We start from the raw sequence: 24,131 nt of genomic DNA, 5'->3' as shown, positions 1-24,131 counted from the left end.
GGTGCCCTGAAAATTGGGGGACTGTGTAACAAGTGTTATAATGTACAAAAACACCCTTAAATAAAAGCCGACAATCTATACTTCAACCTCAACATAATTGTTTGATTCCAAATCTAAACTTTTGGAGTATAGAGCCAAAAGAAGAAAACATGCTTCACTGTCCCATTACTTACACAAGGCACTGTAGATGGACGTGTTCCAGGCTTGCATCACACTGCCCTTATTATTCCAAGGCTGTCTGCATGCAAGAGCTCTCACTCACTCTCTCTCTCTCGCTCAGGCACTTATTCAAAAGGTCCTGACTCAAACCCTACAATTTCTGTGATGCCAAAGAATGTGGATGCACTACTGACATGGCGACCTCATTGTATACCAGTGCAGCCTGCAGCACTGAATAAATCCAGCTGAAACCTCAGCAGAGGCCAGTGGGATGCTCATATTGTGCCCTGTAGTGCACTAGCATTTCCTGTTTTCTCTGCAACACCCCACTGGTAAGTGAGTGTATAACATCATAGGCAGGGGCTTCTAGTGGGGAGAGATCACGTTTGGGGCATTGGCAGCACACCAAACTCCTGCACACAGATAAACATCTTAAAAAGAGAAATAGAAGCCAATTTGGCAAAAGGAATTGATTGCCAGGAGCCCACTCATGAACACACACACATAAAAACACAAAAACAGACTGACACTTTGCAGTGTCATCAATGCATTGTGAAGCATATCCTGGGGAGAGGAGAGGGAGCGAGTGAGTGCACACACAGACACACACACACACACACACACGCAAACGCAGGCACATTGTGGCCACTGGGGGACATCTCTGGCCGGAGCAGCGCAGCAGCGGCAACAGTACAGTTACACACGAGGGAGAGAAAAAAAATCTCAGCCCTCATGAAAGAAAAAAAAAAAAGAAAAAAAAGAAAAAAAGGACTTTTTAAATGGCACGGTTCAGTGAGCTAGGTTTATTTCGCCTGTTAAAGCCAAGCGCCTTCACGGATGCTGCAGACATGCAGCCTCAGACACAGGGAGACATGCAGCCTCAGACACAGGGAGGGAGGCAACCAATTCACTTCATCCACACGCCCCCACAATCTCTCTCCCAGTCTCTCCTCCCTGCTCCCGATCTCTAAGCGCTTAGGGCGTTCTCCGCTGCTAACAGGTGGCCAAGGTTTGGAAACACAACTAACATTAACACAAGAACCCACGGGCGAGGGAGGAGAGAGTAAGAGGGGGCAGATAGAGAGGAAAAACAAAACAAGCGTGAGGAAATTAGAGGCGTCAAACTATTTTGGCATCCCTCAGCTTAGATAACAATGGGAATTAGAGCTGGCTTCCTGTGCAGTGGATTTGGGGAAAGCGAAAGAGGACAAGACCTAGTGCACAATTCCAGGAATGCAGATGACTTATTTTCGTACCCAAAGCCTGACCCTAATAATGAGCCCTACCCATCTCTTCACCCTTCACCTGACAGGACCCCAATGGGTGTGTCAGGGACCACGTGCCAAGCAGAGAGACCTACCTTGTGTTTCTTCCCAGGCTCACGCTCAGCGCCGGTCTTGTCCTTCTTGTCGGAGAAGGAGAACTTGACGTCCCCATCCACAAAGGCGTAGGGGTCCACTTCGGGCTCATGGTCTCCGTCTGTGATGGCGGACACCAGGTACTGGTTCCTCCTCTGAATGTACTTCTGCAGTAGCTCCTCAGACACCTTCAGAGGCCTCTTGGAGGTGGCCATCAGTCTGGGATGAGACAGGGGTAGCATGAGGGAGAGCAGGGGTACACAGTGCTGTCAGTTACTGATGAGAATGGAAGGGGGGGGGGGGGGCTACCTAATGGTAGGAGGATACCGAAGCAGACATGGGGGGGAACCATGGGAGTTTGCAAGCTCAAGATAATCAGCTTAGACTTGGTCTCATGACTAGCTCTTTTTAAGAATGGCCCACCCTCACAGTATCTGGCCAAAACAATAAGCATGGTCTGTGTTCTAGTTGTTATTGCTTAGATGCTACTAGAGAGAGCTGCCCCTCTGTAGGAGAGGGGAGGGAGTGACCTAGCTCCCCTCTCTCGTCGGGCTGGTCAGGCTCTGATGCGAGGCGACAGTGCGCAGTGGCCCAGGCCGGAGATTAGCGGCCATTCAAAGCTGCGGCCACAAGGATTACACCACACCAGAATAGCCCTGCCCAGCAGCCTACCCTGGAATTGCATAACCCCTCCGATAATTCTCACCACCACCACCACCACCACCACCACCCGACTGGACAGTTAGTCTGCCTGCATGCTCTCCAGCCCACTCATCTCTCATGTCCACTTCTCTCCTCCCTCTCCCACCAAAGCCACATCTATGATATCAATGCTTTGAGATTGACACTATCCTTCAGGGAGGGGGGGGGGGGGGGGGGGGGTGGTTGTAATAGAAGGGGCGTAGATGGATCCATTTCTTTATCTAACCATACCTCCATCCCCAGGTCCTGTGTGTGTTGGGGATCAATAATGTCTCCAGCCTGCCGCAGTGCTGGCCAGGCACATTAGTGATGTATGATGTCAAAAGGGCACATAGCGAGAGATTAACGTGCCGTGTGCGCTCAGCGCCACCTAGAACATTCTGAGGCCGGTGGAACGGGGGGTGGGCAAGGGAGGGGAGGGGCTTGGTTTTGCATCACTGCTCTTTCAAAACATGTTTTTTTTTTTCTCGAATGTTGGAGGTCCTCAAAAAGGGGACCAGTCTGTATATGAAATAGAGGGGACACGGTATTGCACGCCTAGCTAGAATGAATGACTGGGGCCTCTAGCTCCCTCTATGTGTATGAGTGGGCAGTGAATGTGACTCACTCAGTGACGGACACCACGTTGTCCTGGCCTCCCGAGGCCTCGTCCCTCAGCTTGTCCCCAGGCAGCAGCGGCGTGGGAAGCTCTGCCTCTTTCCTGCGGGGCAGGTTGAAGAACCTCCAGGGCGCATGGGAGCTGTCCTCCTCCAAGTTGACTGCTGCACCCACGTAGACGGTGGGCTCCAGTGGCTCGGGGTAGGCTGTGTGGAAGTGCTGGGCCAGGCCGTCCATGCGGGGGTCGTCGCCCCCCTTCTGGGAGACCAGGCAGGGCTCAGTGGGTGGCTGGTAGAAGTGTTGGCTGTGTGGGGTGGAGGGGTTCTTCATGGAGTCCCCCGTCTCTTCTCCGCGCTCGCAGGGGTGGGGGCTGAGCGGAGGGGGCTGCGGCGAACCTGCCAGCTCTGGGGGTCCCCCGCTGACTCCTCGGCTGTGTAGCTGGGGGGGTTTGGAGTCATTGCCCACATCAGCCTGGCGCAGGCCAGGGAAGCGCCCGCCCTCCTGGGCCCTCATGGCTAACCTCTGACCCGCTGCGGCCGCCTCCGTCTCCATGGTGGCGTCATCGCAGGCTGAGCTGCGGTGGTGGAAGGGTGTCTGCGGCCTCTTCTGCTGCTTGTCACCCTTGTCGGGCTTCTCGCCCCCGGCCTTGTGCTTGGTGGGCGGCTGGGGGGGCTGGCCTGCAGACTGGGGCTGGCCTGGGGTGCTGCCTCCTCGCTGCTTCAGGGTTTTGTGCCTGGGAGAGAGATGGAACAGAGGGACCGTGTCATTTCTATGTAGAGGGAGACAGCTTGCCAAAACCTTCACAAAGGCTTAAAACAATGACAGAGATTAAATGAAATACTTCAGAGAGAAAGAATCTATCAAAACTGTACCATAGATAAAAAAAAGCAAAAAAAAAAGCAGCAACACTCTCAAACACTGAAGCACTTGTTTTAAAACTGAACATATCTAACCTTAAACCAATTAGCTATGTAAACAATCAACAACAAATAAATGTAAAGTACGAGATTTGTGCAGGAGAAAGTTCAACATTGACATACAACATTCACAACTTGCTCAATTATTCACATTCAATGAATTTAATGAAGTGAGTACACAATCCGTCTTTTAGTGAGCTGTATTGTTTCATTTGCTTTGTTAAAGTGGCAATGTAATTGGTACATACATTTTTTATAATATATAGCCATTGATTCTTGAAGAATATGACTTATAATGCCTCATGAGCTTAGGCTAAGCTGTTTTACCCTATCAGAATGCAAAATAAGCTTATTTTACTCCATTGTTTGTAAACAATGGTTACATTTCTCCAGCCACATCCCTCAGCTGTTTAACAAAAAAGTGGCGCGGAACCCGCTTTGTTGTTGTTTGAATTACAGACAGCACCTTTAATAAATTGATAAAGCCCCTGCCAAATTGCCTCCTTTTTCATTGCATTGACTTACTAAACCAGTGAGCAGTTAAAAAGTAATTAATAGGCTGAATAAATGAATTGCTTCCGAAACATGTCATCCAATCAAAAATCATGTTTGTTATTTTGCATTCTACTATCCAGATCACAACCAAAACCACACATCCCATCCTGTTCTTTCCAAGTGCAGTATTCCCTAACACCTGGTTGGAACCCTGTTTCTCTGGAACGTTTCGTGGTGTGGCCCCAGTAGCTCAGGCCCCCTCTGCCGCCCTGCCAGACATCCACTCCATGGCCATTTGACCGGCCAATAAAGCCCTAGCACTGTCACGCTCCCCTGCTAACCAGCCTGCTGCCCCAGGCCGTCCGAGGCATACCAGCACCGCTGTCAACACCCCCCGCCCACTACAAACACATTTGTGGGCCAGGTCATGGGAGAGCCGCTAGGTTAGCACTGGCGTGCTTTACCCACTCATACAGCGTTCACGTTTCACTGTAAGGGGGCTGAGCAGCCCAAACCCAGGCCTTGACTGCAGTGTGTGTGTGTGTGTGTGTGTGTGTGTGTGTGTGTGAGTGATAGAGAGAGAATGGTCTTTTCAGGGTCAGGGGGGGTTAGAAGGTGTATTTGGTGGGTCGTCTGTCAACAGTGTAACCGCAGGCTGCTCTTGTGGTCAGGGCGCAGCACGTTGACAACTAAGCTCTCCCTCTTAATGGCGGGAGTTTTTGTCCTCCCCACTACTTCAGAGGATTAGAACAGAACTCGGCTGCTTAACTGCGGCAGAGAGCAGGCTGGAGTGAAAACAACGTGCTAGTATAAAACATACACACACACGCACGCACGCCTGAGCCAATACCATTTTTGCTCACAGGGATTCCCTTTTCAATGTCACCCGTATGCTGGGTTCCCTCCAACAAATTAACAGCTCCAGCAGACTTTCCCCAACTCTGTCCTCTTCACTCTGTGCAAAGCTTATATATATATATATATATATATTATATTATATATATGTGTCAAGGCAGGGTGTCAAGGAGCTAGCTTTGTGCAAGCTGCAGCATGGTGTGTTTTTGTGGCTCTGTGTGTGTGTGTGTGTGTGTGTGTGTGTGTGTGTGTGTGTGTGTGTGTGGCGGGACTTGCTGACTGCAGCCTTTCCCTTACTGAGAGCACACAGATGGTGCAGTACAAGATTGTGTCCTGATGAGTCACGTGATGACGTTGACCTGAGGGGGTCAACCAAGTCGTCGTCCCCCCCTGTAGTGTCCCCCACCCTGTCCCTCTGTCTTGTCTCCCTAGCCCAGCCATGCATGGGTGCCTACCTCTTCTGTATTTAGCATATATCTTCAATCAGAGAGAACAACAAATGTGGGTCTTGTAGACTTGTCTCATCACCATTGACAATGAAGTGCTCTAAGCTTCTTGCAAGACGGCTAGTGGAGCTGCTGCCCGTGATCATAAAAGAGGACCAAACCGGCTTCATGATAGGCTTGAATAGGCTTTCCCTAATGAGGACACTTCTACATGTTCTTCAACATGCCAGTGAGACCCAAACGTGGGGGCTTGTGATATTGTTTGATGCTGAAAAGGCGTCCTAGCAAAGTTTGGCATCGGTGAAAACTCTATTAAGTGGGTAAAGCTCCTTTACCACTCACCCTTGGCTAGTGTACAGATTAAAGGCAGCCGCTTATTACCAAATGGTTTAGTGCGCTGGTTAATGGGAGACTTAACCCCCCCCCCCCCCCCGACTATATATATATACACACACACACACACACACACACACACACACAAACATACACACAGTGCATTCGGAAAGTATTCAGACCCCTTCACTTTTTCCACATTTTGTTATGTTTCAGCCTTATTCTAAAATGGATTAAATTCATTTTTTCCCCTCATCAATATACACACAATACCCCATAATGACAAAGCCAAAACAGGTTTTTAGAAATGTTTGCTAATTTATTAAAAATAAAAAACTGAAATATCACATTTACATTAGTATTTTCCGAATGCACTGTGTGTGTGTGTGTGTGTGTGTGTGTGTGTGTGTGTGTGTGTGTGTGTGTATAAAAGAAGAAGACGACTGGCGACATTCAACCTCATTCAACCTCACATTTAACCCACTAGACACACTGTCTCATTTGTCAACATTAGGGGTTGCAGACACACACTCCATTTTTAGAACAGCCATCTCCCTAAACAGTTCTCCCAGAGGTCAAACCAGCCGCGTATCTCTTCTAGAGAGTACTGCTTTTGACCCACCATGGGAATAAATGTCTGAGCTTCCAGGAAAAACACAAGTAGGGGCTTGAACCCTGACATGGTTATCACTTAAATAAGAAATAGAGACAAATCATACACATTAAGAATAAAATGCTTGTCATACTCCAGACTTTAACTTAAGTTCCAGACAGTAATTTTGCTTATTAAGGTCAACCAATACAAATCCAATGGAACTGAGTCCACAGCCTCAAACATGGTTTTCAATGAATGTTTTGCAGAGTGACACCTAAGTGTATCCTCTTCCAGATGGCTTGGATTGAGACCGCAGGGGCTAGTCCAGCAGAAAGAACACACACACACGTACCTCGAGCAGTTGCAGCTTGACCTCTGTGTTGACTCCACAAAATCCCAGGCTCCCACTTTCTCCATCAGCTCATCCTCACAGGTACCGTTGGCTGTTGCTGAGAATTTACGCCTGGAAAATACAACCACTCACTGAGCACACTGGATAGAAATGGATTATTTGTCATTCTTATTCTCACCTTCTTTATATACTGTCTTTCCTAAACGTTCTTCACTTGGAATTTGAGCCTCATTCAATGTTTAATTTCCAACTCCACTTCATCACTTGAGTGTAACCTATAATTTGACAGACATTTGGCAATGTTGAGGGGTGTGTGTGTACAAGACATTTCTTCTGGGCTCTGTTGAGTAGGCCTGTGATATTGTAATATTTGTTGTACACTCTTTTGACTGTTTCTGTGACGTGGTAGACACTTGTTCTAAAGAGCGTTGACTATACATGTGTGCGGTGATGGATATAAAGTTTCTCTTGGCTCTGTTGTGCATGTGTATCATATGCCATGATACAATAGGAAATATCATTCTTGGCTCAGTTTGTTTGTGTGTGTGTGTGTGTGTGTGTGTGTGTGTGTACAGTAGGGTGTGTGTATGAGACATACTTGTTCTGGGCTCTGTTGATATTGCACTCCTGCCAGACACGCTCCACCACCTGGCTGGCCAATCTGCGTGGGATCTTGCCCCCATGGTGGCTGGTACTGTCCACACTGAAGCTGTCCGACGTCGACGACAACTTCACCCATTTCTGAGCCGACTGGGAGTCCACTGGGGGAGGGAGAGAGGAAGGCAAGGTATTCACTCTCCCCCATAAAGGGCCAATATCAAACAAAACTCATTCTGTCCAGACCATTCAGGATGGTGGGGACATGCACCAAAGACCAGTCAGTAGACTTTCATTGGTGTATTTGATAACTAAGCTTTTCCTATTATCTAGAGAAGGTTAATGTGATTTAAATAAAAAGCACAAATCAATTCTATTCTAAACATGACGGGGGGGGCATGTTTCTATAGCGTAGCAGACATGAGTGAGTACCTGTTTGGGCCTCCTCGGGTGAGGTGGGAGGCGTGAGGGTGACCGACGAGATGGCAGAGTCTCGTTGGGATGCAGGCACTTGGTGGCCGCCCGAATAGACAGCGGTGCAGTGTGAGGACCCCACAGGGGTCACTGAGGGGATGTCCGACTGGGGAACCAGCACCAGGCAGGCGGGATACACCATCCGCACACCCCCTGGCAGACGGGATACACACACACAGTCAGCTACCTGGGATACTACTTCTCCAAGCACCGCAGCGAACTCTTTCTCTGAAAAAAACTGTTCAGTTTCATAACAAATACAGTACATGTAGATTGTGAATCGAGAGATTATCCACAGTGTAACTGCATCTAAATCAAATGACTCATTGTTTGTACATTTCATCTGAAAGCAGAATCATATGCAGATGACAGATGGCTGACCCTATCAAACAGACACATTGTGTGTCCTTGTCACCAGCTGGCTGTGGAGAGAGGTTCTTACCAACGAGGACCTCGACGGCGGCCAGGGAGTCGTCCTCCCAGTCCATGTCCTCCATCTTGTCCTCTGAGCTGTCCTTGGAGCTGGGGCTGATGGGATAGAACTGGTTCCATTCCTCAATCAGCTTCTGTGTGGGTGGGTCCGACCGCTTAAAAGACTGTCCTGTCAGAGTCCCATTCAACCCAAACGGACTCAGAATCACTAGAGAGAGAGAGAGGGAGAGAGAGAGAGAGAGAGAGAGTCAGCACACCTCATATCTCACCACAGACACACAGCGATCCCCATCCTATATCATCCTTCCCCATTTTCCACCTATGACCCCGATCCGCTCCATCCATCACCCCATCCCTCCCCCTCAGTCCATTCAGCATAGTCTGACCTTTACACAACGCGCGGCACTCCAGCCAGCCCCATGCGGCTCGCCAAACACTTACAGAGCAATACAGCAGCCCATTATTGGCAAGGAGCTGGCGCTCAGAGCCCATAAACAGGGCCTAATAAAGGCCTCTGCCACAGCAAACACACAGAGCTGGACAGGCATGAGGGAGTGATGCACACATTTCCCTGTGCTCCTTTTACAAAGGCCACACACACTGACATCCTTCTCACAGGTTAGCATAATCACTAGGGAGGGGAGGGGGGGGGGGGGCAGGAAATATAAATGGGGGTGAGGAGGAGGGGGAGGTAGGTAAGTGACCATTTGTTAATCCCCCGTCTTCTAGCTGGCTCTTCCAGTTGGTGTCATTACTGGACTGTATTGCCATGTCCCTGGGTATTGATCGTGTGGCTGGTCAGAGTGGAGCTTCTCCTTGAAGCAGGGGAGAGAGGGGGGTCCCATCCTCAGAGAGAGGATCCATTAGCAGGCTTCCTGCACGGCAGCAGACAGGGGTCCATTTAGAGCCGTCATATACAGAGAGGATCTAGAGGTGGGCTCATGTCTCAGCCTCAGGTCTAGAGAGAAGACTGTGTGTCTGAGAGGGCATTCAGAGCATTACGAGAGCTAAACACCACCAACTCCAGGGCTCATGGTGTGAACCTTCAGAAAAGGAGAATAGCCTGGTAAATCTATATCTATATCCCACCACTGAGGTCGGGTGGAGAGGGTACAGTAAGCGGATGGTGTGTGCAGGCAGCCCAATACCTTCCAGTCAGGGACGACACTACACATGAAACAGGCTGACTAACATCTCCAGTATTCAATACAGTCCACATTACACAAGACGAAATATACTCATTGTTGCAGCAAACAGACTCAGCAGAAACGGGTCGACTATTGAGAGGGAACAAGCGGTTGTAAACCTAAGGTCGTTTGCATTGCAGGAGCACCCAGGCAGCCCTACACAACCCAGAGCGTTGGGTGATCATATTAACTTTAATTAAATTCAAACCCCTCTCTCTCTCTCTCTCTCTCTCTCTCGCTCGCTTTGGGTGCATTTCTATTTGGAGGGGGGGGAAAATCCGGAGCCAGGGAAAATATAAAATTCAGCACAATTACGGAAATACGGCTTTCTTCCCGGCCGCCCTCTCTGTCTCCATCTCCCTGAAGACATGTCAAATATGCTCAGATCAGTTAAATGGGCTGAGAGTTCATTACATTCACTATGCACTGTTTTATGAGGTCATATCCTGGAGAGGCTCGAGCGCTCTGCCACACAGTAAACCAAGCTTGTCAGAGGTGAGGGGGGGGGGGGGGGAGAGAGGCGGGGGGGACGTCAGCCCAGCGCTGCCGCTACGCTCGATCTGCTAAAACAGACACACAAGTAGGGTGAGAACACACACCTGCGCACACATCTTGTGTGTTACTCAGAGATGAAAATGTCTGTATTTACAATTAAAGACACATGATGTTTATCACACTGTCTGCTCATTAGTCATATACATAACATGGGGCTCCAATACCGGTGAAGCAGGAATAGCCAAACCGCAGCCTAAAGGTTACATTTAAATGCTTTGTCGATCGACACTGCTGATGACGGTAAACAGAAATGAGGTCCAGTCGACACTTTTGGGTGTCGCAAAGCGGTGTCACGCACCTCCTGAACTTTCTTATGTCGCCAACGCTCTGTAAGACACTTCATTTTTGTTGAGCAACGATATGTCGATCTACACATATTTAAAAAGCAAAAAACAGCCTTTACTCTGATCAATAGCGACTGGTTGCCAGTAGTGGTGTAGTGGTAAACCCTAAATGCCAGTGATGAACAGCATCACTTCGACCCATAGTATCAGAAACACAAATGAGACAAAATTCAAATACATAATTTAAACTGCAATACTTTATAGCTCTTTAAAAAAAAGGGGGTCCCTTAAATTATTTCCATGGTCTAAAAAGGCTCCCAATGCCCATAAACATAAGCTTATTTTGCCAATGTTTGTAAGGCTAAAACTAAGAATTGTGTGGTTTAATGAGGCAAGAAATCTACAGATATTATATTATAACCATGCAGTCAGCACAATCAACAGTTAGCAAATAAACTTCTGTAGTGGATCTTTAAAACTTCAGTGCAGTATTTTATCATCATTTACACCATACTGCAAGCATACTCAACAAACGTCTTAAAAGAAATGCAAGTAACGAGTCCAACAAAAAGTCTTAGGAAAAAGATTACCGATAAAACATTTTTTTAAAAAAAGATTACCGATAAAAGGTGGGTAAACACTCCCATTCTGAGAGGTTAACAGCGTTTACATGTGTTCAGCCTCCACTACACCGCTGGTAACAGGTAAAACAGATGAACCAGAGAATCACTGGGGAGAGCTGAGCTATTGACCTGCCCAGCTGCAAAACCATCTCTCTCCACCCCGATGAGATTAATTGACCTGCTATTGAATCTATAGACCCATCTCTAATATAAGGGGTTTTAAACGGCACCGGCCTTTTAACTACAATTGATATTATTATGGCCAGAGGGGAGGAGGATTGTCCCTGTGCACTCCAGATCAGGCAAACGGAGAAAGTCATCACCGTTATTAGGCGCCAGATAGGGGCTAGGAGGGGAGGGTGGGGGCACAATTCAGAGTAGATCTAGCTGTGGAGGAGATGAGGTGAAGAGAGGAGAGGTGGTATCTTGTTCTCTAACCTAAGACAGAGCACTTGTGCCTGGTGTTATGATCTCTCCATAAAGCGCCCCTCCTCCTCCTCCTCCTCCTCCTCCTCCTTCTCTCTGAGCTGGGTCTTTTGATGAGAGCTCCTTTGTTGCGCGGGCCTCTCCTCTCCTCTCCTCTCGTCTCGTCTGGGCTCTGTGTTGTACACGGCGGTGCCACCACTGCCGTTGGGCCCCACTAATTGCACAGATGTCTCCAGCAGCAGAGCAGAGCTAGTGGGGACAGCCCTCTGAGGGCTAGAGGGAGGGAGGGAGGGAGGGAGGGAAAAGGGTGGATGGGAGGAATAAGAAGAGGGAGATTGGTGGAGGGAGAGAAAGGAAACAGGAAAAAGGAGGAGGGGAGGTAGCGGCGAGGGAGAGGTGGAAGACAGACGGGAGGGTAGCGGAGTAGGAGGACAGGGAAAAGGCAGAGGAGGGGGACGGAGGGAGACGGGGGCTGGTGGCACATCATTACTGTCACCATCTGTGATGAAGCGAGGAGCAGCGCCTGTTCTTAATACCTGAGGATTACCCCCGTCTTCTATTAGACACACAGCGGTCTATTCTCACACGGCGACACGGAGCAGTGATGTTCTGCACTGCACACTCACTCACTGTCTTTATTCCCCTTTGGTTTCTACACGCGCTCACAGCCAATGATACATGCTCAGTTAAGCCATGAAATCCTGCCCCACGGGGCAATGTAGGGGTAAGGGGAGGGGGGGGGGTCTGGGCACTGTATCCCAGTGATGTTGGGGAGCATGCAGAGGTATAATAGGGGTGTGTGTGTGTGTGTGTGTGTGTGTGTGTGTGTGTCTACCCACCTTGGAAGGGGCTGGAGGACTGCTGGGCCAGGGTGAGGTGCTCCTCACTCAGGTGGTAGACCGGCTGATGCTGGTTGATCTCCACACTGGTGCACACGTTACTCTCCCCATGCAAGAAGAAGGTGAAGGAGCACGACAGGTGTTCACTACAGAGAGAGAGAGAGAGAGAGAGAGAGAGAAGACAGCCAAAATGAGTGAGTTATTTCAGCTCCAATACCATTTTGGAAGTGAATCTGTGAACAGTTGAGACTCCCTGTGGATGACACAACTGAGTGGAAGCAGAGAGTGGATGAGGGGGAGAGAGAGAGAGAGAGAGCTAGAGAGAAATAGAGAGTGCAAGTGAGAGGGAGAGAAAGAGGGCAAAACACTCAATTTCCCTGCTAATGGACGGAGGAGCAGCGAGAAGAGAGCCCATTGAAGAGAGCGAAGGTGAAAAAGGACCTGTCACTTTTGTCTGAGATTACAATGAAATCTCTCATCCACGGGACGTTTAAACATGACAGGGTCTCACCTCACACTCTGGCCTACCAGAGAAGGACGTGGTCAGGGGAGACCTACATGACTATCCAAATCAAGTTGTTTCACTAGTCAACCACCCTTATGAGGACGCATTTCAGCAAACAACCCGTGGAAAACGTAAATCACATGAACTAGACGCATTCTTAAGACTCCTGCGTAACCTGTAGACTCTAGTTTATCCCCCCAAATCATAAACGTAACCAATGGGATGTAATATAATTTGGGAGTTTAAGAGAGGGATTATAAAACTACTTCACCCATACAGAGGTCAAGCTACCAGTGACCCACTGACAGGTGTGTGTGTGTGTGTGTGTGTCTGTGTGTGTGTGTGTGTGCTTGAGCTCTGAGAATGTGTGTGTGCTTGAGCTCACGCAACACACAACCAAAGGGTAGGCTGAAAAAACAACGCCTGCAGGTGCCAGCAGTACTTCAACTCAGAGAAAGCAACAAAGATAGAAGGAGAAGGAAAAGAAGGGATGAGTAAGACATAGGCCATTGTCTCCAGCAGCCCCTCTCCGTCTGCTCTCATCTCCCACACACACACACACACACACACACACTCACACACTCACACACTCACACACTCACACACTCACACACTCACACACTCACACACACACACACACACACACACACACACACACACACACACACACGACAGACGATCAAATGAAAGCGGACGTGGTGAATTTGGGAGTGGATCAAAAGAGGGGTGCCTCCTCAGAGGATTTGGTTAAGCAAATATCAGTCTGTACCGCCGCGCTCGCTCACTGGCACGGCTCCTGCTGCAGAGGATTAAAGAAAAGAAGGAGCAATAAAAAGGAACTGTGAGACAGACTAATAATACATCACTGGGCCTGAAGGAGTGAATGTAGGAGAGGGAGAGAGAATAATACCTCCTATGAACATGATCTTTTAAAACTTCATCATTCTCTTCGCACACCAGACTTGCACTAACAAGGAGGTTCTGACAATGGCGCCTGTCTGATAAGACGGGACGTGGAGGTGTCAGTGTGTGTTTATCTGCGCGTTGATGTCTCGTGTCCATCACACACAGCTCTGGGTGGGTGAATCTCCCTGACAGACGAGATACATTTCCTAATGGCCGTCTGTAGGCCAGTCTTCAGCTCAGACGTCCTGACTGGCTGTTAACCACAGGATCCCCCTGCCTCTCCTCGCCACGGAGGTGGGAAGTTAGAAAGCAAGGTAGGAACTCCAGAGGTGAAGCCCTATGGCTCCCGTATTGACTGTGTGGCTTGGGAAGTCTCCAGGGAGCGTCACAGTGCATCTAGTTCAAAGGATCGATGACAGGCGAGGTGAGTGTCGAATATACTATTTAAAAAAGGCCACCCCGTTGGATTTGAAAGGAAAGACGACTGTGTAAGTAAGGTGCGTCAGGACCGCCCAGAAGCTGAGTGCTAAGCTGCTGGCCTCCTGTGACTGTTAGGGCTGTTGAAGCAAGGCAGGGCAGAAGGCCAATTCACTGAGGGGAGGAAGCCTCACACCTCACCCCCACTTTCTGAAAATGCGCGCGCACATGCACACACACACGCATGCACACACATACATACACGGGGCGTGCCTCTACGGTCGTGACAGCCAACCACCTGTGGGGGTGTGACACAGTGCAGGGAGGAGGGGCTGGAGACAGAGACAGGCATGTGCTCCGCCCCCTCTGTTACCATGGTGCAGGAGGGAGAGATGGCGCAGGCCTCAACTGTAGCAGGGCTAAGGTGAGCTGACAGACAGGGAGGAGGAGGAGAGGAGACGGGGAAGCACACAGGGAGGGGGGGGGGGGGGGGGATAATCTGTATGTAGCCATCTGACTGCCTGAGTTAGTAAACATAACTGCAGTATACAACTGTCAAATCCTAATAATTTACTCACACACCCACAGACACAACCAACCTGGTCCTCACACACAGACTAGTCCAACTCTCAAACGTTCCAATGCAAACTGGTGTTAGGCTAGGCCCTGTGTGTACTGTGTGAGCAGCAGTAGGCTGAAGGGATGGAGGACTGCCACCTGCGGTCCATTATGCAGAACCACAACCACATAAAATCAACATGGACAATGGAGATATCTATCACTTGAACAACAATCTATTTAGTTACCATCGGAAGAGGCCAGCGTTTAATCCAATTCTTAAGGATTCAGATTCTTTCAGATTCTCTGGAAAATAATTCAGCCTGATTTGTTTAAGTGCTCTAGATCAAAACAGTGAGTCCTGTATCGATCAAATATGTGGAATCATTCTGAGGCACTTCTCAGCGGCGGGTCAATTGAGCTAAACGGATCATCTCTCTCCCAGGATGTGAGGAATGGATGTCAATTAGGAAACAGGTGTTTGTTTTTACGCCCTTAGCAACCCCTTCCCCCAAAATACAAAAACTAGATCAATAGCAACACATGACTTAACCGCTGTGTCACTGACTGACACACACACGTACACACACGTACACACACACACACACACACACACACACACACAAACAAAGGGGCTGGGGATTTAGCACGAGCCCCAGTGAGCTGGCTGAAAACTGCAGCACAATCACATTGGGCCAGCATGCAGCGGCCAGGCCACCAAGGCCCCCATTGTCATGGTCACGGCCAGCGCACACACACTGTCAGCTCCTAACAAACTCTGTAAGCTCTCAATTCTTCTGCAAACATCCCCGGCCAGCTCCACACACACAAACACACACCCCCCCGCTTCCCTGCACACACACACACTGGTAAACACAGCAGGTATGTGTGTGAATCGGGGCAGTGTGGGGTGGGGCTGGGTGTAAAGGTATCTGTGAAGGAATGGATGGGCAACCAATAATGCACAGGTTGAGGGTAAAAACCTCTCAATGGTCCTAGACAGCTAAACCTCGTCACATGTCCTTGATGGAAGCAATATGACGGAAATCTATAACTGGCTTTAAAAAGGAAAGGAGAGGACACTTTTTGACTACAGGAGCCCAGCCCTGCCCTGAGAGTGTGCAGTCTAACACACACACAGCTCTATAGCTACACAGGAGCAGAATCCTGTGGGCAACAAAACAGATACTCCCATTCTCCAATACCTGTAGGCTTGGTTGGAGAGGAGGGGGAAAACCTGACTACCATTGACACTTACTGGGATAATCATCACCACTATGGACACACACACACACACACACACACACACACACACACACACACACACACACACACACACACACACACACACACACACACACACACACACACACACACACACACACACACACACACACACACACACAGAGAAATAGCTTGCACAATCATAGTACTACACTTCTTCATATCAAACGTAATAGAGAGTAAATAGAAACTGAAATGTAGGACAGAGAGAGAGAATGTGGAGGGGGGAGGGATGTCACATTCCACAGATGTTTGTTGGGCTTGGCCAGCAGTGCTACAAAAACAAGGCTTCCGGTTAGCAGCTGCACACTTCCTGACAACAAGTGGCTGTTGTTTTGGGTGGGGCTAACACACAGACACACACACACACACACGCACGCACGCCTCAGTCATCTTTAGCCATGCAGACACCATATTACCCAATATAAGGTAAGAGGGGGAAATTGCCTTGGACACAATGCTGCTGTATACGAGAGACAAGTGTCAACCTCTGGGTTTCACGCCGAGCTGAATAATGACTTGATGTGAGTCACATTTCATTTAAAAGAGGCAGGTGCACTGGTGTCCGAGCGAGAGTGAGAGAGAGAGAGAGTCAGGATATCCCAGCTCAGTCATCGGAGAGAGAGAGAGAGAGAGAGAGAGAGAGAGAGAGAGAGAGAGAGAGCGCAGAGCTCAGGAGATGCTTCCAGGGTGATGTAATCTCCCCCTACTGTCAGACCACATGACCGCTGGGGGTTCACACTGTGCCCACCTGACCACATCAGCACAGTCTGCTGGGGAACAGACTGACACACACACACCTCAGTCCTAAGCATAAATACAGCACTCACCCAGGGGACTAGGCCTATGGTGTAGCAGCACACAGTAAACCAACTTTAAAATCCATGCATTCAAACACAGAGCCATATTACTTAGAATTGATTTCCCTCTGCCACAAATGGAGAAGAGAGGAAGCCACTTTATACATGTCAGATTAGAGCTGTCAGGGGAGGAGAGAGAAAGAGTGAAAGAGAGAGACAGAAAAAGACAGAGGGAGGCTGCAGAGGAGCCAGCCCAGAGAAACCAGAGAAATCCAATTCAGCTCAGATTTATCAGAGAGAGAGAGAGAGACACTGCAACACCCAGAGCACTTCCTCTACTTCCTCTGCCTAAAGAGTGTACTGACAGCCAGTCCCATCTCTCTAATCCTACTTGTGGAGGCTTTCCCTTCCTCTCAACACTGGACTCAATGATGAGGGGGGTAGGAGGGGGGTAGGAGGGGGGTAGGAGGGGACCGGGGGTGTGTCTCTCCTCAGGCTCCTACTACCTGGTTGGGACACCTCACAATACCATACGTATCACCATACACGGCTCACAATACGATACCATCGCGATACAATACATATGGTGATACACTGCAATACTGTACGTACATTTACTGAAAATGTAAACATTTAACCGAGAATTCAGCCTACTATGTTGTGTGTACCACCTTGGTTGTCTGTATACAATACATTATTGATACAACTCGGGGAACAAATTGTCCGCCCCCGAAACAACATAGTGATGTAGGGCTGGATTATCGATACAGTATCATGACAAATAATAATAATCGGTAATAATCGTCTGTATAGATGTTATTGCACAGCCCTACAGAAGAGTGGCTTAACCAAAAAAAACATAAGCATCCTAGTGTGTACCGCTGAACTGAGGAGACACGTTTCTGTCCTTGTCTGTGGTGGAGGCTGAGAGCTGGGAAAAAGGTCAGTGTTAGCCTCAGACTGGGCCGTATAATGGCCAGACAATGTCTGCCACTTCTCAGACACCTTGTCCTTGGCTCAGAGCTGCACACGCACGCACACACACACACACACACACACGCACACACACTAACACCGCTACCCCTCATGAGGTTACAAGGAAAGGTGCTGCACAGGTTTCGTGAAATCCTTAGCACATTTGATCCTCGATGAAATGTATTTAATGCCTAGACCTGTATGTACTGACCTCTGGAACAGAGAGTACATGGGAAATACACACGTTCAAGAGAGAGAGAGAGAGGCTGGGAGGCCTGACAGATTAACTATGACGACTTCCTCAGACTGCCGTGCTGTGCAGCTCCACCAGAGCAGAGCTCCGGGTCACATGGGAAGAGCAGGCTGGAATGGGAGGAATGCCTTGTGGAGGGGCTGGGAGAGGGCGGACAAGGAGAGGAAGCAGAGGGCACATGGAAGGAATAGTTCAGCCCGGTTTTGGCCCCCTTTAGCCCCTGTACACAAGTCGACTCATCAGAGGAGAGGAATAGGGGCTTTGCCATTGTCGTACATTTTTACAGCTGTGCTTTACGCCATTTTCATATGCCACTAAAAAGGCTGAGTAACATTATGACATCTGCTCAGTAATGGGAGATCAGATCACTGTAACTGTTGCTGCTCAGGGAGCTCCAGCTGGTATTAGAGTAAAAGGGATGATATTAAAGAGGTGGGGAATTGGCGACGTAATCTCACTTTCCTGTGCTTAAGAGCCATATTTATCTGCTCCGCAGGATCTCGCCCGCAACATGATATATCCAGAGCTGGTCACATGGCACGCTGGTCTCTTTGGAATTCCTGTTGCTAGAGAGACTACTGGGTGGCTGTGTGCATGGGGTATCTGTGGGAGAGAGTCTGTGTGTGTATGTTTGTGTGCGTGTGCGTGTGTGTGTGTGTGTTTGTATGTTGCACGTACCCATTTGCTTCTGTACAATATTAAAGTGTGCATATGTGGGTCTCTCCATGTGTGGTAGTCATATGTTTGTGTCTCCATCTGCCTGTGATTGTGTGCATGTATTTGTTTGTGTGTCTGTGACTGCCTGTGTGTCAGGGGGAGGGGGATAAATTTAGCGCTTTAGCCCCAGACTGGAGGCTGTGGCTCTTTATCCTGCGCTGTCCTACTTAACGGAGCACTGCTCTCTGCTTCCGCCCAGTGCAGGAGGAGTGTCACTCACCTCCCTCAATCTGACCATGAGAGAGAGAGAGAGAGACACACCACAAAGGCACAACACACACACAGATGTATGCACACACACACACACACACACACACACACACACACACACACACACACACACACACACACACACACACACACACACACACACACACACACACACACACACACACACACTCAAGCATGCTTCATTGCATAAGGCACTGCATTGCATTCATTCATTGCCACTCAGTTTTATAAGGCAAGCTGATATAAGCTACCCTGGTTTAATGACAGAGCTTGAGTGATTTAATGTTACAAGTCTGAAAAAAATATAGGCTACAGTAGCTACTGAATCACACGTTTAAACAGAAGTGTTCAAATCTAGGCCATGTTTAAAATATAGAGCCATTTTGATTGAGAAATCTAAACATATGAGAGACTGGTTTTAACACAGCTCTGAGCAACCAATTAGGTTCAGGTCAACAAATAAAAAAAATAAAAAAAGTCTCCCTGAAGCTGACCAATAGAGGACAAGCATCCTCCTTCCCCTTGGAAACATGCAATCCCGGGGTGCATCTCCCTGCTGCCATGACAACGAGGAGGATCTCTCCTTCTCTTGCTCGCTCTCTCTTTCAAATGGCTTCCGTTGCTTCCCCCTGCCTAGACAGTGCAGCAATGCATTCTCTCAGACACATTCTCAAACCAAAACAATTCAGGGGAGCCTCAGGGTAATCTAGTCCAGGTTTCCAGAGAAGAACAGGGACCTGGAACCCTCCTTTAGTCTAGCATCTGTCTAGACCAACAAAGTATCATAGAACTGGATGTACATACTTTAAGAGCATGTGAAGCAATAGAGAGAGAGAGAGAAAGAGAACACGACTGAGGGAGGGAGGGAGGGGGAGTGAGTGTGAGAGAAGTGACGTAAGCATTTCAAACAAGCTGAGGTTTGGGGTTTGGGTTACAAACATGGGCGAATGGCAACACAGTGTTGGAATGGGAGCCCTCGATGATGCTACACAGACGCAACAGGGGGGTGGTAACAAAGAACATAGCAACAGCAGATGGGTGTACTTCTAGAGCTGTCTGATGATCTGTGGGCATCAATGACCTGAGAATTAGGCTACGCAGCAACACACTTCCTCTACGGCCTTACTAGTACGGCAGACACTTCCACTCTCTCTACTACCACCACATCACATACACGCCATTCACTTTGAAGAGAAGAACAAGAGGAAGTCCCATCGTGAAACAGTGAGTTCGCAGCCTGCTTTGCTTAAGTCATTAGTTTGCAGTGGGACTAAGAGTGTGACTTTAAGCACTGGCGGGACAGCATGGTGTGACCTAACGCTCTCTAACAGGTTTACCCAGGCCATCTGAGAAAAGGCCTTTCAGAGTTCTTAAGACAAGTGGGTGTCTCAATAAACACTCTAATTTATTATTCACTAGTCCTAAACTGCCAGCACTATGAGTAAGAAGACAAAACCATTGTAGACGGTTAGAAGTCAGCATCGACTAGGCTCCACAATGGCAGTGGAAATGATGGGATATGATGTAAGGTGGATGGAGGTTCCCGGGGGGGTGGGGACAGCCCTCTAGGGAGACTCCTCTGGGACAAACCTAAATGGCTCCTCAGTGAAAAACACACAAAGCTTAGAGACTTGGAGCCGGTCACTGGGGAGGCAAAGCAAAGAGCTCTCAACACCTGCACTGTGCTCTTTAGTACAACACCAACTCAAACGGCCGCCTTACATCCTACTTCAAAGGAAAGTGACTCTTCTTCATCTAAATAGCGAGAGCTGCTATCTATATCAAAGGTGGTGCAAAGGTTTACAAAACCACCTGTTTTTGGTGCTGCATTAGAACACAAACTGGCTTAATGAATATCCGTCATGGCCGTGCACTTTATTTGTTCAAATCCGGCATAGCCACGGAACACAGGAACAAACTGATGAGAGAAGAAAAACAACATCCTAAAGAGAACATGATTTCTGGGTGGCTGTAAATAAATCTATTTATACCCCTGGTGCACAGTGAGAGTGGAGAGGGCCTGTGAATTCCAGGGCTGAGGAAACTCCATTGTTCCCTTTCCCCGACTGAGGCCATCTCAGCCAGGCAGTGTCAGAGCAGAGCTGCTCTGTGACTAACACACTGAACAGACAGATCGGTTCAATGTGGCCTATACAGTATAGGACTTAAAATGCCACTGCATTTCAATGTCTACTGCAATGAAAATTTACATTCTATAAGGTAGGAAGAAGACAGCTCTTTGTCTGCAGGGGCCCTCAATAAGACAGTGTTAGGGCTGAGACTTCCTCTCAGGTATTTAACAGACAAGAGATAAAATCAAACAGCCGTCCGATAACAACCTCTGGAGGTTAACTGAGTGGGACTGACTGACTGACTGACTGCTCTCTAACCATGGAACCAACCACCACCCTTCTGTCCCCCAGCCAGCAGCTTTCACATCACAATGCTGTCACCCGACTGCATGGCCTGTGGTCACCTGATTTCCTGGGGATTCTGGCAACAACACGAGTGAGACATTTAGTACAAAAACAAAAACACAATACCAGGGACTCCACTGTACTACCCATTGAATACAAAACTCAGCTCTCCCCTCATTTGTTAGGGCTTTATCATGTTTGGTTTTCAATCCCTGCTCTGGACTGCTCACGACAAAATACTGCCGTTTGGTTATTAGGCTTCTGTTTAATCTGCAATGCTTCACATCCAAATACATATATTCAAGTAAATGAAAAAAGGGACAGGAGGTCTTAATAAACAGGACTGTAAGACTCCATCCCTGCATTCAAATACCACACACATCATCTGGAGGGAGATAGGGCCAGATGAAGTTGTGGGAGCCATGTGAATGGGGCGGCAGGGAGTGCAGTGCAACCCCGCTTGTTTTTTCCCCTCACCAGCAGTGTCTCGTTTTCTTATCAAAGAGCGCAGACACTGACAGGGAGAAAACCTGCCCACCAGATAGAGGGGACGGCTCAGCTGCTCAGCAACACACTTCCAAGAAGAGCAGAGGGAAGAGGAGGGCTGACACTGGCCCATGGGCCCAAGTCCAATTCAAAACCTTTCAAACGCAGCTCACTCCTCTAAAGGAGCTTACCGTAGGTATTCGCAGCGTAGATGGAACTGGAAGGGTTCGATGCTAAATCTATCCAGAGAGGGAATAAGGGGAGTTGAATACTTATACAAAAAATATATAAAAAATACCCTAGTTTAAATTAGCAGGTCAAGAATGCAATACATTTTCTCACTATCCTTGGGTGTGCTTGTTATAACAAAAGAAAGGAGCAAGATAGTTGACAACTGGAAATGTGGAGGGAATCAGGGAAGGAGGAGTCAGGGAGAATTAAGGAGAGCCCCTTACCTCTTGTTGATAGGCTTCTCGTCCTTCTCGTAGGGTTTGACGAACCACTTGCCGATACGTACAAAGCCGCGGTTCATGAGGCAGCGCTCCAGCAGGTTGTGGATGGCTTTGAACAGGAGCGTGCGACACTCGTAGGACAGGCCACTCTCCCACACACCGTCCTCCTCAGCTGAGGGAGAGGAAGATGGAGTTAGATAGAGCCAGGGTGGGCTGAGGTAAAAGTCCTCCAGAGAACAAAACACATCACTCCCGCTACTCTTTAACCATCACATTACTCTGAAACACCTCCAGTGCAAGGTTCTCTCCCTGCACGTGGAACAAGCATACTGCACCCACTTACTAAACTACGAGCACCACCAAATTATATTTTGAAAGAGTTACAAGCACTAAACAGAACCTAAAAACCTGTGCTTCTATTCTATGTATTTTAGAGGTGTCCTTTATGTATGATTGAGGACATTCTGTAACAGGTCTGTTTGATAAGGTGAGCTGAACCAGCAGGTACAAACATGCAAGCCTCCTGCAGCGACAGCTCCTGAAACAGCAGCACGAACAACAATAAGCATGCTTATTAACTGAGACAAACACTTCCTCTCCAAGGCCACTTTCAATAACCCTCTCTTTGTTTACCACACCATCAAGACTACCAATTTAAATCCTGTATTAACATATGGCATTAATTCAACTGTTACATGGCAATGTTTCCAATCCAGTTTGACGAGACAAGGTTAGCAGGAGATGCAAATGTAAGACCTAACACTAACAACTTCACACCACGGCTGTGAACAAATAACATTTCCTGACTCTGTGTTAAAACAGTCAAGGTGTTAAAGAGATGTCTACAGTGGTGATGGGAATTCAAGAGCCAGATATAGGGCTGTGACGGTAATGGAATTTTGGGTAGCGGTCGATCGTCAAATATTCGGTATAACCCGTCATAACCGTTCAGTTCCAACTCCTTATATTTAAATAGGCAATGCCTGTCTGAGACGGACCCTCCCCCTCTGATTGGTGTCTTCCAAATACATCTTACAGTCCACAGTTGAAAAGAGCATAATCGCAGTGTTTTAGCAATAGCAATATTATGTTCCAACACCCATAATTGAGTGCGACGCTCATTTTACCACAGTTTATAGAGATATTGTTCATTTGTTTAATTGGAATGCAGGTGAAATGTATCAAAACGCAGACTTTTGGTGGATCTGCGTGTCAAAGATGCTGACATTTGAAAGCTAATGCAATCCCTGATTAACACAACATTACCGTATGACAGAGCCAGAATAACTTGGTGGTGGACTGCTATTGCTATTACTGAATAACTAATGAATAACAATACTCATCAAACACTTTTAAATAGAAGATATACTTGTTTGTTCAGCAGAAAGCAAGCACATCTGGCATGAAAGAAAGTGCACACATCAAACAAAAAAGTTACAGAAAATGAAAGTGATCTCACTCAAAATGCGCTTACTTTGAGAGAAGACAATAGACAGTTTGATAGACATATTAAGGTAGCAAAACTATTTACTGTCCACACTGTAGCTGTCATCTCAACATAGATTTGAAACTGTCTTTAGTGACATCGGAAGATCATAGGTTCACCACAAGCAAGGGGAGGGAAAAAATACAACCAAGTCTTTTTCTTTGCAAGAGAAAGAATTGGACAGCATACATTCACCACACATTTTCATTCATGGTTGGAGTGTGTTTGAGCCCTGTTAGGAGTCAAGTAGAGACCTGCTGCTTGCTGTTGGTGGTTGCAGCCTCCAGGTGCTGTCTACCACACTCTAATACCAGGGTTTGTTTCTGGATCACGTTCCACACTGGCCTGGGCGCTCTGCTAATCCCATTAACAGCCACTGCTCACATCTTACAGCACTTAAGCTCCTTTCAAACATGTC

At 48.1% G+C, this 24,131-nt stretch overlaps 1 protein-coding gene across 1 annotated transcript in view; it reads right to left on the bottom strand.

The window, feature by feature from the left end:
* Positions 1-24,131, bottom strand: part of med13a (mediator complex subunit 13a) — a 52,461-nt gene that overhangs the window by 15,238 nt on the left and 13,092 nt on the right. The window contains exons 3-10 of the mRNA XM_083697431.1: positions 22,231-22,399; positions 12,227-12,372; positions 8,323-8,520; positions 7,839-8,033; positions 7,408-7,570; positions 6,810-6,920; positions 2,827-3,549; positions 1,520-1,736 (exon numbers count right to left, since the gene is read on the bottom strand). Coding sequence (XP_083553557.1) covers positions 1,520-1,736; positions 2,827-3,549; positions 6,810-6,920; positions 7,408-7,570; positions 7,839-8,033; positions 8,323-8,520; positions 12,227-12,372; positions 22,231-22,399 — 1,922 coding nt within the window. The remainder of the gene's footprint in view (positions 1-1,519; positions 1,737-2,826; positions 3,550-6,809; positions 6,921-7,407; positions 7,571-7,838; positions 8,034-8,322; positions 8,521-12,226; positions 12,373-22,230; positions 22,400-24,131) is intronic.

This window comes from Argentina silus, assembly GCF_951799395.1.
Source record: "Argentina silus genome assembly, chromosome: 2".
NCBI classification, from domain to species: Eukaryota; Metazoa; Chordata; class Actinopteri; order Argentiniformes; family Argentinidae; genus Argentina; species Argentina silus.
This window is presented reverse-complemented; position numbering and strand designations above follow the sequence as displayed.